Source organism: Sphaerodactylus townsendi, linkage group LG02 (assembly GCF_021028975.2).
Source record: "Sphaerodactylus townsendi isolate TG3544 linkage group LG02, MPM_Stown_v2.3, whole genome shotgun sequence".
Classification (NCBI taxonomy): domain Eukaryota; kingdom Metazoa; phylum Chordata; class Lepidosauria; order Squamata; family Sphaerodactylidae; genus Sphaerodactylus; species Sphaerodactylus townsendi.
In genome coordinates this window covers 37,981,730-37,995,335 of record NC_059426.1, presented here as the reverse complement: position 1 = coordinate 37,995,335, position 13,606 = coordinate 37,981,730, and the positions used below count along the sequence as shown (strand labels likewise).

Below are 13,606 nucleotides of genomic sequence, written 5' to 3'. Positions count from 1 at the left end.
ATCTCTTATACATTGTGATCACCTCAAATGTCCTCCTTTTGTCTTGTTTCTCTAGTCCCGTGGTGGGGAACCTTTGGCACTCCAGATGTTATGGACTACAATTCCCATCAGCCCCTTCCAGCATGGCCAATTGGCCATGCTGGAAGAAGACTGATGAGAATATAGTCCATTCTGGAGATACTCAAATTCTACCTACTGCGTCTAATCAGGGGTAGGGAACCTGCGGCTCTCCAGATGTTCAGGAACTACAATTCCCATCAGCCTCTGTCAGCATGGCCAATTGGCCATGCTGGTAGGGGCTGATGGGAATTGTAGTTTCTGAACATCTGGAGAGCTGCAGGTTCCCTACCCCTGGTCTAGTCATACCTAATCAAAAGCTCGCCCAAATCTATGCTCAAGTCTTGTTCTGTAGTCCGAGAAACACGACACCCGCTGCTAATGGTGCCTATGCTTCCTTCTGTGACGACTCCTCATTTTACTCTCTCTATCTTGGTCCAGGATTCTGACCACCATCTTTTACAGGTCAGCCTAGGCAGCTATTCCTAAATTCAAACGTCTCATTGTCCCAGGCTAAAGAGGTCACACAAAACCAGCTCTGTTCTCTAAAAGCGGCTTCAGAGGGAAAACTCCTCTACAGTTAGGACAGCTGTGAATTGCTGCTGGCGTGACAAGCCTTACAATCTGAATTCAGTGCTGCATCAGTCGGTCCAAGCAGATTCCTAAAATCCAGTGCCAGCCTGACCTTTGTTGACTTGAGGGGTAATCCGCCCTTTTCCAGGGCTCCCTTCTGTGGCAAAGTATTTGGCAAAAGAGTGTTGGGGTAGTATGGGGGCTAAGACTAAGCAGGGTAGGGCTGGTAACTTCCAAGAGAAAAGTATATTGCCCCTTTAAGGGAGGCTGGACGGGATGTTATGTTATTTACCTCCATGCCATGAAAAACCTCAGCTGTCCATAGCCCCAAATTAAATCTCTATTAGAGGGATGGATATTTCCCCCCAAGCCTGCAGGGAACCCTAGTTAAGGAACACTGTAAAAATTTGTAGAACAAATCTTTAAAAAACCTAGTCATTCTGGACTCTACCCAATTTAAACTCTCTACTTGACCATACCCAATTCAAATTTTCTACTTGATTACATTGTACTTGACTAAAATTAGCTTTCTATTACATGCTCACCTGTCTCAGTTCCCACCTTTATGTGATGTTATCGTCTTATGAATATCTGAGTGTAAATTAACAATGTTAACTTATGCTAGCCAAACCTTAGCTTTGTGTTATTTGTTTGTTATTTCTGTTATTTATCAAGCTTTCTTGATTCTTACCTGCTTTCATGAAGCCTTTTGTGCTCTTGCCACCATACTTGGCGGTGCTGCTTCAGAAGCATTTGTTCTTTATTAAATTTTGAGGCATGCTCTGCCTTTTTGATCTAAGTAAGAGGGTGTAACAAAAATATATAAATATAAAATGTCTTCTGTAGACTTACAAATGGCTCCCTCAAAGAAATCTCCAATGTGGCTATTGATTTTGTAGGTCAAGCTCATGAACAGACAGGACCATTGCCAAAATGAAAAGGATATTTATTCTAAAAACAAACATGTGTATACTGCCCAACTCTTCCTCACAATGAACCAGCTGCTGCCTCCAGCTTTCCACATCCAACTACCACTGGCAATTCAAGTGCCATGCAATACTTGAAAAGATCAGTAATGTAAGTGTATGCATCCATAAAAGTTTGAAAATGACTAATTCTCTCATCATTGTTTTATTTTTTTTAAAAAAACCTAGCATGTACAAATAAAGTGTCCTGGCTTGATCTGCCAGGCAGAGACATCAGGTTACAGCAGGTAGCTGAGTCCAGTTCGAGAGTCAGGTTTCAGTGTCAGAATTCCGATCCGAGGGTCAGAATGCACAGAATCCACAAGTCAGAGGAAGCGTTGCAGCAGTCACCAGCTTTGTTGCGTCCAGGCTGGGATATTCTGTGAATCTGCTTGTTATAGGCTCTCCCAGCATGTTAGGCTTCATCCTGTGAAGACTCTGCTTCCCACTGCTGCAGAAGGTGCCTTCTCTGAGCTAGCAGGCGCGGGGTTCTTCTCTTAACACGCAACAATTCCCTCTGTCTCTGCCTTTGCTGACATGTGGGCTCAGGTGAGCTAGGTGCTTGAGTCTCTGCAGCTGAATGCCCGGCCTGCTTCTGCAGGCACTTCTGGCTCTGAGTTTTGACCTGGCTGTTGTTCACCCTGTAAAGCCTGCAGGGGCTCTGGCTGCTCCAAACCCAGCCCTTGTTGGTTCCCAACCTGGTCTGGGCTTACTGGCCTCTGCTCATCCCCTGAAGACTCATCACTCTCCAGGGGATGGCCCATGACTTAAAACACTTTTTAAAAATTCAAATGTTTGTACTGTGGTAACACTGCAGCATATTGTAACGAAGCACTTACTAAAATACTTAAATCCTATATGTTAAATATTTGTAAAGGCAAAAATCTTAAAGTGACCTGAGATATTCCTAAAATCAATGCTTCAAGTTTGAGGGGGAAAGATTTGGTTGTTCAACTTCACCCCAACTTTCAGAGTAAGTGTGCTTTTAGTAGTTAATTCCTGTATGATGCAAGGTGTCCTCTGAAGAGCAAATGTAAAACTTGTCTGTCATTATCATGATGAACCATGTCCAACATGGTATTCAACCCTAAAAAAATAGCTATGGATCCTTGTGAAGGTCCTGATCCATCCATCCATCCATCCATCCATCCATCCATCCAGACAGACAGACAGACAGACAGACAGACAGACAGACAGACAGATAACACACACACATATTTAAATAGTTTGTTTTAAATAAATAAACAGAACTCCAAACAAAATGACCCATATTAAGTTTAATGTAAGCAACTTCCATCCCATGATTCACATTAAGTTTAAATGATCCACATTAAGTTTAATGTAAGCAGCTTCCATATAGTTTATCATAGTTTGATTTTTACTTTCCAGGCAGAGTTTCCATATAGTAGGTGCTGGTGAGAAAACTCTCAGTAATCTAGGAGGATCCACATGACTCGTCATGCCAGATGTCACGGCATGGCAAGAAGAATTTTCACATAAATGTTCTTTCCCCAGGAAAGAAACGGCAAGGTGCAAAACAGCATTTATTCAACAAAGCTTTATGCACGGAAGAGGCCCAAATGGGACTACAGCCCATCTTTGTAAGATAAGAGTGCAGTAAGTTTGTTTTCTTCCCATCATGTTGACTCAAGTGTTTTGCTACGATTATCACAACTCAACTGCGAGTTCTTTTAAATGGAGGAAACCAAGGCCATTTTTGTAACTGTGCAATAGCCTCTTTTCAAAGCATTTTATTTCCCTCAGCAAACACAGATTAAACATTGAAGAGAGCAAATTTACAAAATGCCATAAAAAGTTGTTTTAATATGCAAGAAAAACATTTTCCTGGCTTGTAACACATTGGTGAAGCTATTCTCAAGGCACAGGAGTTGGTGTTTCTGTATCATCGTTGCAATTTGGGCTTGTTCAGGCAAAGGGCAAAACTTCACAGCTCTTCATCTTCAGAACAGTCAATGTCTTCTCACTCTCCACTGCTCATCTGTCTACTGTGTATCCCCATTAGGGCTTTACAAAACACTTTCTATGATTGCACTATATGGGAAGCTATCTTCATCACTGAACAGCTTTACAGTGAATAGTTTTTACTGCTTCCTTGACGGAAAGAGACTTGTGAAAAATGAAATACTGAAAAACGCAAGACTAGAATTTAGTTTTAAAGCTTGAGTGAACTGAGCTGAATTCTGCTCTGCCAGCCCATGGATAAATAATGTCTTCCTACTCTGACAAATTATACCTCATCGTTAGAAGGTACTACAGGAAACTGCAATTCCAGCCCTTCTTCACTGTTCTTTTGCTCATGCTCCTTTTCATTTTACAAGATCATCAGATGTAAGTTTTAGGTGTGTGGAGGGAGACACTATGAACTAAAGCCCCTGTAAACTCTGCACCTACGCCAGTTCCTGAGCATGGCTTCGCATGTGCATTTAGTCACTATTTTAATTTCTGCATAGCCTCCCCAGCAGGCAGAACTACAAAGCATCACCACACATTAATTCACTTCCATTTCCCATGCCACCTCTTTTTCTCGGCCGCATTATGCAGAAGCATGTTACTCTTAGCATATAGGCCTCTGAACGTGTCAGGGAGCACCATGATGGAATCAACATAGCTTATGCAGAGATGCCTGAAAACTGTATCTACATGGCTACTTTCTGCCATTCCAATTTTCCGCGTTACCAATAAGGAGAAGCGCGATTAATTCCTATGCTGGGATATTTTTTTTGCTTTGTTTGTTCAAATCCCTTGAGAGAAGCACAAGGACACAAGGATACCCTGGGCTGAAAACAGTGGCATAGTGCCCATGGGGTGGGGCACGACACCCTGGGCATGCCCCGGGGCAAGGGCATGACAAGGGTGTGGCGTGGTGTTCCGGGGTGGGGGGCGCTGCAGCAGGGGCGCAGGGCACGCATGCACTCCAGGCACAGTTCCCCCTTACTCCACCCCTGGCTGAGAATGCAGATAATTTTAAGGACATAGTGTATGAAGAACAGATCACTGAAGGCTTGCAAGGGAACACCATGAACTGGCACAAGTGTTTTGCAAGTTCTGGCATCTACTGGGAGGAGCTTGTAAAAGCACGTCCACTCCTGGCAAGATACTGAAACACCTTAAAGCTTCTCAGGAACATAGAACAGTTTCAGAAATGACATATAATACTTCCAAGAAAAACAGAATGCAATGGTGCCACATTCCCAGGCCATCCACCTGGGTCACATGGTGCACATTATGGCATCCCTCCTCCCACACACACCCCATGCCCGAAGTCCCAGCCAAACTCCACTGGCTGCCCCACCAATTGCAAAACCCCCCCCCAAACCTTTTCCAAGGCATACAGGGTTGCTGGTGAGTGAAGTAAGTGGTGCCGTGCAGCCTCCCGATCTCCCTCTCAGCTTCCTCCCTGGATACCAGTCAGGCGGAGGCAGTCTCCTTCTTCTCCTTCTTCTCCTTCTTCTCCTTGGCCTCCACCTGGCTGGTAAACCTGGGAGGATGCTGGGAGAGTTAGCGGGAGGCTGCACTGCACCCTCCCCTCAGCAGCTGCCGCCCAAAAAAAGCCTTCTCCCAAAGCAGAAGGAGGCTGCCTCCACCTGGCTGGTAAGCTGGGGAGGAAGAGAGGGAGGCTGCACTGTGCTGCCCTCCCCCATACAAAAAGCCTACTCCAAGGGTGGACAAGCAAGCAGTGCTGTATCTTACTCCCCAGCCGGCTTCTTCAGTGGTGTACTGCCACAAAACGGTGCCCAGTCCCCAACCAAACTCTCCTCACCAGACCCTTACCACAACCCTGCCACCATGCCTGAGCCTGCCTCTGGCTCTCTCCAAGGTGGCAGGGTGGACAGACAAGCGAGCAATGTGGCCTCCCTTTCTTCCTCCTGGCTTCTTTCCCGGCTTACCAGCCAGGCAGAGGCAGCCTCCTTGTTCTCCTTGGAGGAGGCTGCCTCCGCCTGGCTGGTAAGCCAGGGAGGAAGCTCAGTGGCATATTTAGGGGGGCAGAGAGGGTCATTTGACACAGGCCCATCTGTCTCAGTCATGCAGTGGGTGAATGTTCTCCCTTCCCTCCCCAGCCAAACTCTTCACCAAACTCTTTCCACAGTGCCCCCATCACTGCCACAAGCCACGGGCACCATTTTGTAGCAGTTTGCCACTGGACAGATGTTTAGTGCTGTCAACCGTATTTTTTCAATATTGTTGCCTCATGTATCTATGCTTCAAGATTAAATTAACAGCTGCCTTAGGGCCTCCTTTGAATGTGTCCCTAAATGCCAATTAGGCAGGGTGGATTACTTTAAAATCAGGGGAAATTTACCTCATAATTTCAGACACCAAGAAAGAAAAAAATTGACATTTTTCATTAATTGGGCTAGATCCAGTGAAGGTTGTAGATCATCCTTGCTTTCCCCCTCCCCATGGCAGCCATTTTTAACCTTGAGAATGTTAATTCTTGAGATCACAGAAACCCCCCCACCACCACCACCACCAATATTATCTTCTCTACAGGGTTTGCTTTTTCTTAAAGTTTAGTTCAAAAATTATTAGAAGACTGGGCTTTAAGGTGAAGAGGTTAGATAACAAATGTAAAGGGTATTTTAAAAACAACTGTCTATGTACAGTTATGATGCCCCACTACATACCAGCTGGTTGTCAAATGCCTATTAGTCAAATGTACCTGAGCATTAAACAGCCAATTCCATCAACAAACAATGCCAATCTCTAACAATCACCATGCGCTCTCATCCTCATAATTTCTTTGTCACTTTCCTTAGAAACAGACTCTCTCCTTATAGTAATCACCAGATCCTAAAGCACCTTTGCCCTTGATTTTTCATTCCATTCAGGAGTTATTACTCAATCGGGAAAAATTACCTTTAAAAGTATGTCAGCAGACTGTAACTTCTTAGCTTCAGTGATTGCATGTAGCTGCTTGTAGTCAACAGGTTTGTACCTTGAACTCTTCAGACCATTTTTCACACGAACAACGAGGCTCTCTAGCACATGCATTGAAAAAAAATTCAATAAGTGCATAAGTTTTGCATTCAAATATTTCTCTATATAAAGTATTTTAAAACATAACTGGAGTTAAAACGTTTTGATTCATTCTACGACACTTCTAGAAAGCTAAAAAACCCCAGCAATATAATTGCCAGGCCTCAGAATAAAACATTATTTTTTCTTAGCATAAAGAAGTTTTATGCAACCCTCTGTCCCATCATTGACAGCAATCCAATATTTAAGAAGAATCCCAAATTAGGCAAACATACAAAATAAACCTGGCCCACTTAAAATGTAACCTACAGATGTTCTCAAGCATAGATCCAAATGTATTCAAAGGGATTTGCAACGAATAAGATGAGGATTGGGTTTGCATAGGACTCATTTTCCACTTTGTTAAACTGTATCACACTTAAATATACTTGCTTGGTAGGCAATTGCTCACAACTGTGGTGGGGGAGGTCTAAAAGTCATTTGCCTTAGATCAGCGATTCCCAACCAGGGTTCCGTGGTACCCTGGGGTGCCATGAGCATGTCCCAGGGGTACCTCAGCAATGCTACTGGGCCCACTCACTTTTGCAGTGTCTCCTGCTGGCACCAGCAAGGATATGGGCTGACCCGGGGGCAGGGCCTGCCGCAAGGTCAGCAGCCACTTCCCACCCTCCATGCTTCCCTTCATCTTGGGAGGGGAAGGTGGGGGGTGGCAAGCAAGGGAACTGGGAGGGGAAAGTGGGGGAGGATGGCAGGGGTACCGTGAGATATGAAGAGTGAGGTCAAGGGTACCGTGACATCGAAAAGGTTGGAAAACACTGCCTTAGATGATAGCAAATTGGTTGCAGAGCCAGTGTTGTTTACTCACACTCTGGACCATACAAACACACCCTTCAGCCTGTCCTGCCTGGGGTCATTTCTTGCATATGCAGTTATAGGAGCACTGTCAGTTGTCACAAGTGGCACAAAAGACACAAGGGCCATGGTGAGCAGAAGGAAACTTGCAGTTCCTGCTTAAACAAGAGCTTGGATCCAGCTGAGAATTTCTCTCAGCAGAATAACTTGCTCATTACCCCTCCCTTGCTGCAGCACCATATGCTCTTCTGGAATGCTCTGGCCCACCTGGAGGAGTTCTGGCCACTCCGGCTCATCTGGAGGAGTTTTGGCCTGCTGCAGGAAGGCAGAGGCAAGTTATGCTGTGTTGGCAGAAACTCTTCTGTCCGTGGAAATGCCTCAGTGGGATCCAGCCCATTATGTATATGGCTACAATGTTATAACACTGTACTATTAGCATACTTGGCTGTACCAAACCATTGGCAGGGGCAAGACCCATGTTTTGCACAGATCCAACAAGGTGAAACACCCTTGAAGTGGGACAAATTTGCCAGCAACTCCAGTGTAGATTAATAAAAAGCATGTTAATCTACACCAACATATCTAACAAAGCATCCTTAAGGAATAGCTGAGAAACAGGAAGTTTCCAAGGTTTCCTAATTTGATATTAATTATGCCCCTTGATATATTTGATAATCAAAAATTGCTCAATTTTTGTAAGATTTTAAGCAATCTCAACCACTGCTTGTTCTGAAGTACTTCAACTTAGACCTGGGAAATCCATACTCGTTAACCTCATTCCCACATTCTGAAACACTTAGGAGTTCCTTCCTCGCCCCTTTGTATATTCTGCCAAAAATGGTTAAATGTTGCAGTGGTTGGGATCCTATAATTCAGTGATGGAGAACCTTTTAGAGACCGAGTGCCAGGGGCGGAGAAAGGAGAAACTGCGTCCGGGGCACGTGTGTACCCTGTGCCCCTGCCATGCCCCCCGCCTGCCCCTTCCCTGCCCTGGAACATCCCCAGAACGCTCCGAAACACCCCGGTCACACCCCTGGAACGTCTCGCCATGCCCCTGCAGAGGCATGCACCCAGTGCATCATGCACCCCTCGCCCCCTTGGCGCTATGACACTGCTGAGTTCCCTAACAGGGGCAACGACATGCATGCCCACAAAGAGGGCTCTGAATGCCACCTCTGGCACGCTTGCCATAGGTTCGCCATCACTGCTATAACCCTACTAGGAGGAGCTCACAGAAGGAATAAGAACATAAGAACTAGCCTGCTGGATCAGACCAGAGTCCATCTAGTCCAGCACTCTGCTACTCGCAGTGGCCCACCAGGTGCCTTTGGGAGCTCACATGCAAGATGTGAAAGCAATGGCCTTCTGCTGCTGCTGCTCCCGAGCACCTGGTCTGCTAAGGCATTTGCAATCTCAGATCAAAGAGGATCAAGATTGGTAGCCATAGATCGACTTCTCCTCCTTTACAACCTTCCACTTTAGCACCTCCTCTGAAAGCTGCTCAAGGCTGGGGGACAATCTGGAAAAGTGGTTTTGTTGAAATTGAATGGTTACATATTAAATACATCTCGTTAACTATACTGAGGAAGATATACATCATCAACGAATGCCATAGCAAGGCAAGCTGCAGTACAAATTAAATGGAAGCATTTATTTCAAAAGGCATACCTATGTCACTGCTCCAGTGAGTTGTAATAAATCCTGGATGCTCCCTTCCGCTCATCTTACATCTGTTAAATAATAAATACATTACAGATAATGCTAATGTGCAGAGCTATGGGTTGGATCTAAATTAACATTTTCCACTAACTGAAGCAAAGGTGCAATTTCTGCCAATTTACCCTTCCCGCTACAGATCCCTGATTTGCCCCTCTCACTATTCCTGTCTCCCAGAAGCAACATTTCAGGCAGATCAATAAGCTGCAGTGGAGGGGGAGAGGCAGGAAAGGTATTTTCTGCTGCTGAAAGTGCCTTCAATGAATGGGAAACTGAGGCTGGACCCAGTCTGTAGAGAGAGCCACTTCTGGATGAACTCACCTGGATTTCTCTGTACAGTTGGGTAATTAGGGTTGTAAGAAATCCTGGACAAAACAGGCTAGACAACAACGGGATGAGCCTTACGTACGTAGCTTTTCAGAACTGAATACTGAGACTGCCAATTACTTTGTACAATTGGACAGTGGAGAAATTAACTGAATTACACACTGATTGCCCGACACATCAGGGCAGTTACAAGGATTCTGTGTGCCCGCATGGTACCCAAACTTTAGTGGCCGTTTTCATTTAAAAGACGAATACTGAAGCAATGCTAGAAGACAATAAGATCCATTTCCCCTCTGCAGTTCTCTGTGGCAGATTCCTGCAGGTCACGTTACAAGCAAGAACTTGTCAATGTTCGCCCAACCAAGTGGAAACAACTGCTCATATAGTCCTGTGTTGTTCTCGCCACACAGAACTCAGGAGTCTCTACATTGAACCTCATATTAATTCATGTCTTGCCACTTCTGACCAAGACAAGCTACGTCTGCTTTTGAATGACTGCTGCAGTAAAAGAACTGCATACATAGCAAAGATTTTGGCAACAGCTTTATCAACAACTGTGCACTCCTGTTGATCACCTAATAACCTTTTTTATTGTTGTTATTGTCAGTCTGATTGTTGTTTTATCCTATGCCTAATAAAGGGAATGAGTGAGTGAGTGAGTGAGTGAGTGAGTGAGTGAGTGAGTGAGTGAGTGAGTGAGTGAGTGAGTGAGTGAGTGAGTGAGTGAGTGAGTGAGTGAGTGAGTGAGTGAGTGAGTGAATGAATGAATGAATGAATGAATGAATGAATGAATGAATGAATGAATGAATGAATGAATGAATGAATGAATAAGATCTGTTTCTTTAAAATAGTATGAAAGTTTGATTTACTTGGACATAAGACTTGGCTGTTGAATAGGGCTTATTTCTTGGTATACTTTTAAGTTCAGGTTTAAATCATTTGTGAATCTAAATACTGAACCATGATGATCTGCAATGAAGTTAGAATTAGTCATCAATTACAAGCTATGATAAATGTCAAGAGTGACTAGCTTTCTGAGGGCAGAAAAAAATAGTAAAACCAAAGCATCTCATATTCTATGTTACTAAGGCCAACACAACTGATTTTAGTAGAACTGTCCAAGGACTGCTTTCTTGTGGTGGATTTATGTTTCTAATAACGGCACAGTTCTTTGCCAAAGTTTCTTCTGCAATAGTTCCTGTGAACTCACGTTTCAGAGGTTGGCCATCGACACGAGTGTGCACCCTACAAAGCCAAGAGGTTGCCTGATCAGGGTCCAAGATGGTCTAAAACGCTGGGAACAAATCCACAGTTCATTCAAAAGTGTGTGGGGGGGTGGGGGGTATCCTTTGCTTCCATGCTGCATGTGCAGGTAAAATTCTGCCCCATCCACTGCATATTCAGTTGTCAATCTGCACATCTGTGTACTACCCCCATATTGGTTTACCCTTTCATATTATGTACTAATTTTCCTCATCCAAATTTCAGTCAAGCACTCATCTAAATTTCAGTCAATGTCTCAGTTTAGGGATTGATATTAAAACACAGCGAAACAAATTGTCACACTTTTTTGGAGATCCATGGATTGGATTAATGCATTTAGCATTATGTAATAAAAATGAACCCTTTTCTACGCCTACCTAATTGCCGTGCTCTTGTGAATCAGTTTTTTTAAATGAACTAAAACTGTTAACAGCTGATTATACTTAATTCCACTTGTGTCAGAACAATACAGAAAAAGTGACTGTGCAGAATCTCTTAGGAGCTTCTATTAACTGCCTTCACATCAGCAATGCTGTCTTTCCTCCAGAAGAAAACATGACCATCCCCATGTATTAATTTACATAAATGTACGCATATTTTTTATTTTAAAAAATTACTTTAAAATTAGCTTCCCAGTCAATTGTTCATTGCCAAACCAACTTTAAAAATAATTGGCTGGATGCAAATAAATCACCTCTGGGTCAGGCCTAGCTTAAAGCAGGCCAGATGGCAAAGTAAACTGACTGTGCCAATTTGATTCTGAAAGTTTAAAGGTAGAGCCCGAGAAACAGATGCTGGATATTGATATGCAGTATGTTGCTTTTATACCGTCAGTGTGGCCAAGTATAAAATCTGTGCAATAATTAATCTTACATGTATTGAAAGACAATCCCATTTGTATGAGGAACAGCACAAAGGCATAGAGGGAATAGACATTCGAATTCCTTAAAAAGGATTAGATCAGGTACTTGTCACGCTCCGCATGATCTTTGGGCACTTTCTTTTTTTACCCTGCCTAGCTGTTAAGCGCCAACATAATAAGGCATCAATGAAGAGAGAATGGCTTGCTGCTGGCTTGTAGACACAAGGTCAGCATTCTTTACAGCAAGAAGAAATCCTGCCAGTAAAGCTCCTGGTGTTTTCACAAGGGTATACCTTATTTAAAGGAAAGAAAGGGGGAAGATAATTCCAGTGCAGTTTTTTTTCCTACAAGAATGAAAAGTTGCAGGAAATGCTTGGATCTTTGCTGGAGAGCCAGTTGTGAACGTTTCCACCTTCAGGGGCAAGGGCAGTGGTAACTGAAGGGGGCCTTCTCTACAGTCGCACCTTGGCCCTGGAACTCCCTGAACTTTTTCAATTGTCCACGATATGTGTCAGTGGATTAACAAATTTAGGAATGCAAATAAGGAATTGGGAACTGAGAACTGACTTCAGCCTCCTGTATTCTTAGGGGTCTGGTCAAAACCCAAAGCCTGAGAAATGTTTAAAGTTTATTTTCCCTTGTATAATGTTACTGCAGAGGCGTGCCAAGGGAAAATGGCACCCGGGGGCAGCACCTGCTCCTGCGCGACACATGGCATCCCACGAAAGCTCAGGTGGGTTGCTTGTGGCTGGCTCCTGCAGGAGGCCAGGGAGTGCAGGAGCCAGCCTGTGGCCGTGGTGCCCACCTGAGCAGAACGCACGGAACTGCCAGGCACCAGCTGGGTCCTGCAAGGACCTGGCCGGCACCCGGCGCCCCCTGCAAATGATCAAATGACATGCACCTGGGGACATGGGATACCCCATGTCCCCATTAGCAGTACCCCACTGTGTTACTGTTTCCCCCCCCCCCCAAAAAAAAACATGAAAATAGAGTTTTGTTTGCTTTGAAGAGCATTCTTACTTTTCATCGTTAGCTGGCCTCTTTTTTATTTATTTTTTAAGTTTTTGTTTCACTGGAAGTCATTTTGTGCTGAGAACCATAGGTTACAAATACCTTAATAAACACAAGGTTCTGAGGGAGCCTTGAATTATTTACAGCAGCTGAATGATGAAGCTGTGATTCAGTATTTTGGAAAGCAGACAACTTTCTTCCATTGTCATCCTTGTGGTCATAAATCAAGAAATGTAAGGACACCAATAAATTAATTTGATCTTTAAAAAGTCTATTCCCTGTTGATGTCACTTCTTTTGAGAAGTTCTCATTATTCCAGTGTTTTATATTAAACCACATCATCATGACTGCTATCTAAAAATCAGACTACTGTCCTTGCAGCTACCATTTGATCAGGTAAACACATTACATATGTCATCACATTCCATTTTTTCTGCCCCTACAAACCATAACCATTGAAGTCAAATAACAGCAGGGCAAATTGCTGTGTGATCATATCACACCTTCGGGTGCTGTGTGGTTTCTGGGCTGTATGGCCGTGTTCTAGCAGCATTCTCTCCTGACGTTTCACATGCATCTGTGGCTGGCATCTTAAGATCCTCTGAAAATGCCAGCCACAGATTACGAGCTGAAGCTCGCGATCAGCGAGAGAATGCTTCGCTAAAAGTATAATGCCAATACGGCTCTAAACCACACAGCCAGTGATTCCGGCCGTGAAAGCCCGACAAATAAGATGCACCCCTGGAATAACCAGGGGCAGCCATTGCTGCCGTGGTGAGCAGCGCAGCCAACAAGGATAAAGGGGCATGCATGGCCCCTGGCGGCTAGCTGCAGGGGAGCTGGGGCAAGGTTTGCAATGATTGGCTCCCACGAAAGGCGGGGAGAGGAGCCTGCAGGTATATCTAGGCGCCTTCCCTGGTCAGCGCTTCCAGTGGCGAGAACCAGCAGAAGGCGTGGTGCGTGCGTGTGTTTGGCGTCTCGG

At 44.4% G+C, this 13,606-nt stretch overlaps 1 protein-coding gene across 3 annotated transcripts in view; it reads right to left on the bottom strand.

Annotated features, from left to right (window-relative positions):
- Positions 1-13,606, bottom strand: part of CCDC148 (coiled-coil domain containing 148) — a 166,888-nt gene that overhangs the window by 108,765 nt on the left and 44,517 nt on the right. For 2 of the 3 annotated variants that reach the window (XR_007243438.1, XM_048483322.1), the window contains exons 2-4: positions 9,114-9,175; positions 6,474-6,595; positions 1,322-1,425 (exon numbers count right to left, since the gene is read on the bottom strand). Coding sequence is in view for 2 of the 3 variants with exons in the window: in XM_048483322.1 (XP_048339279.1) it covers positions 1,322-1,425; positions 6,474-6,595; positions 9,114-9,168 (281 nt within the window). In the remaining variant the exon portion in view is untranslated. The remainder of the gene's footprint in view (positions 1-1,321; positions 1,426-6,473; positions 6,596-9,113; positions 9,176-13,606) is intronic. The other variant, XM_048483323.1, reaches the window with a different exon arrangement.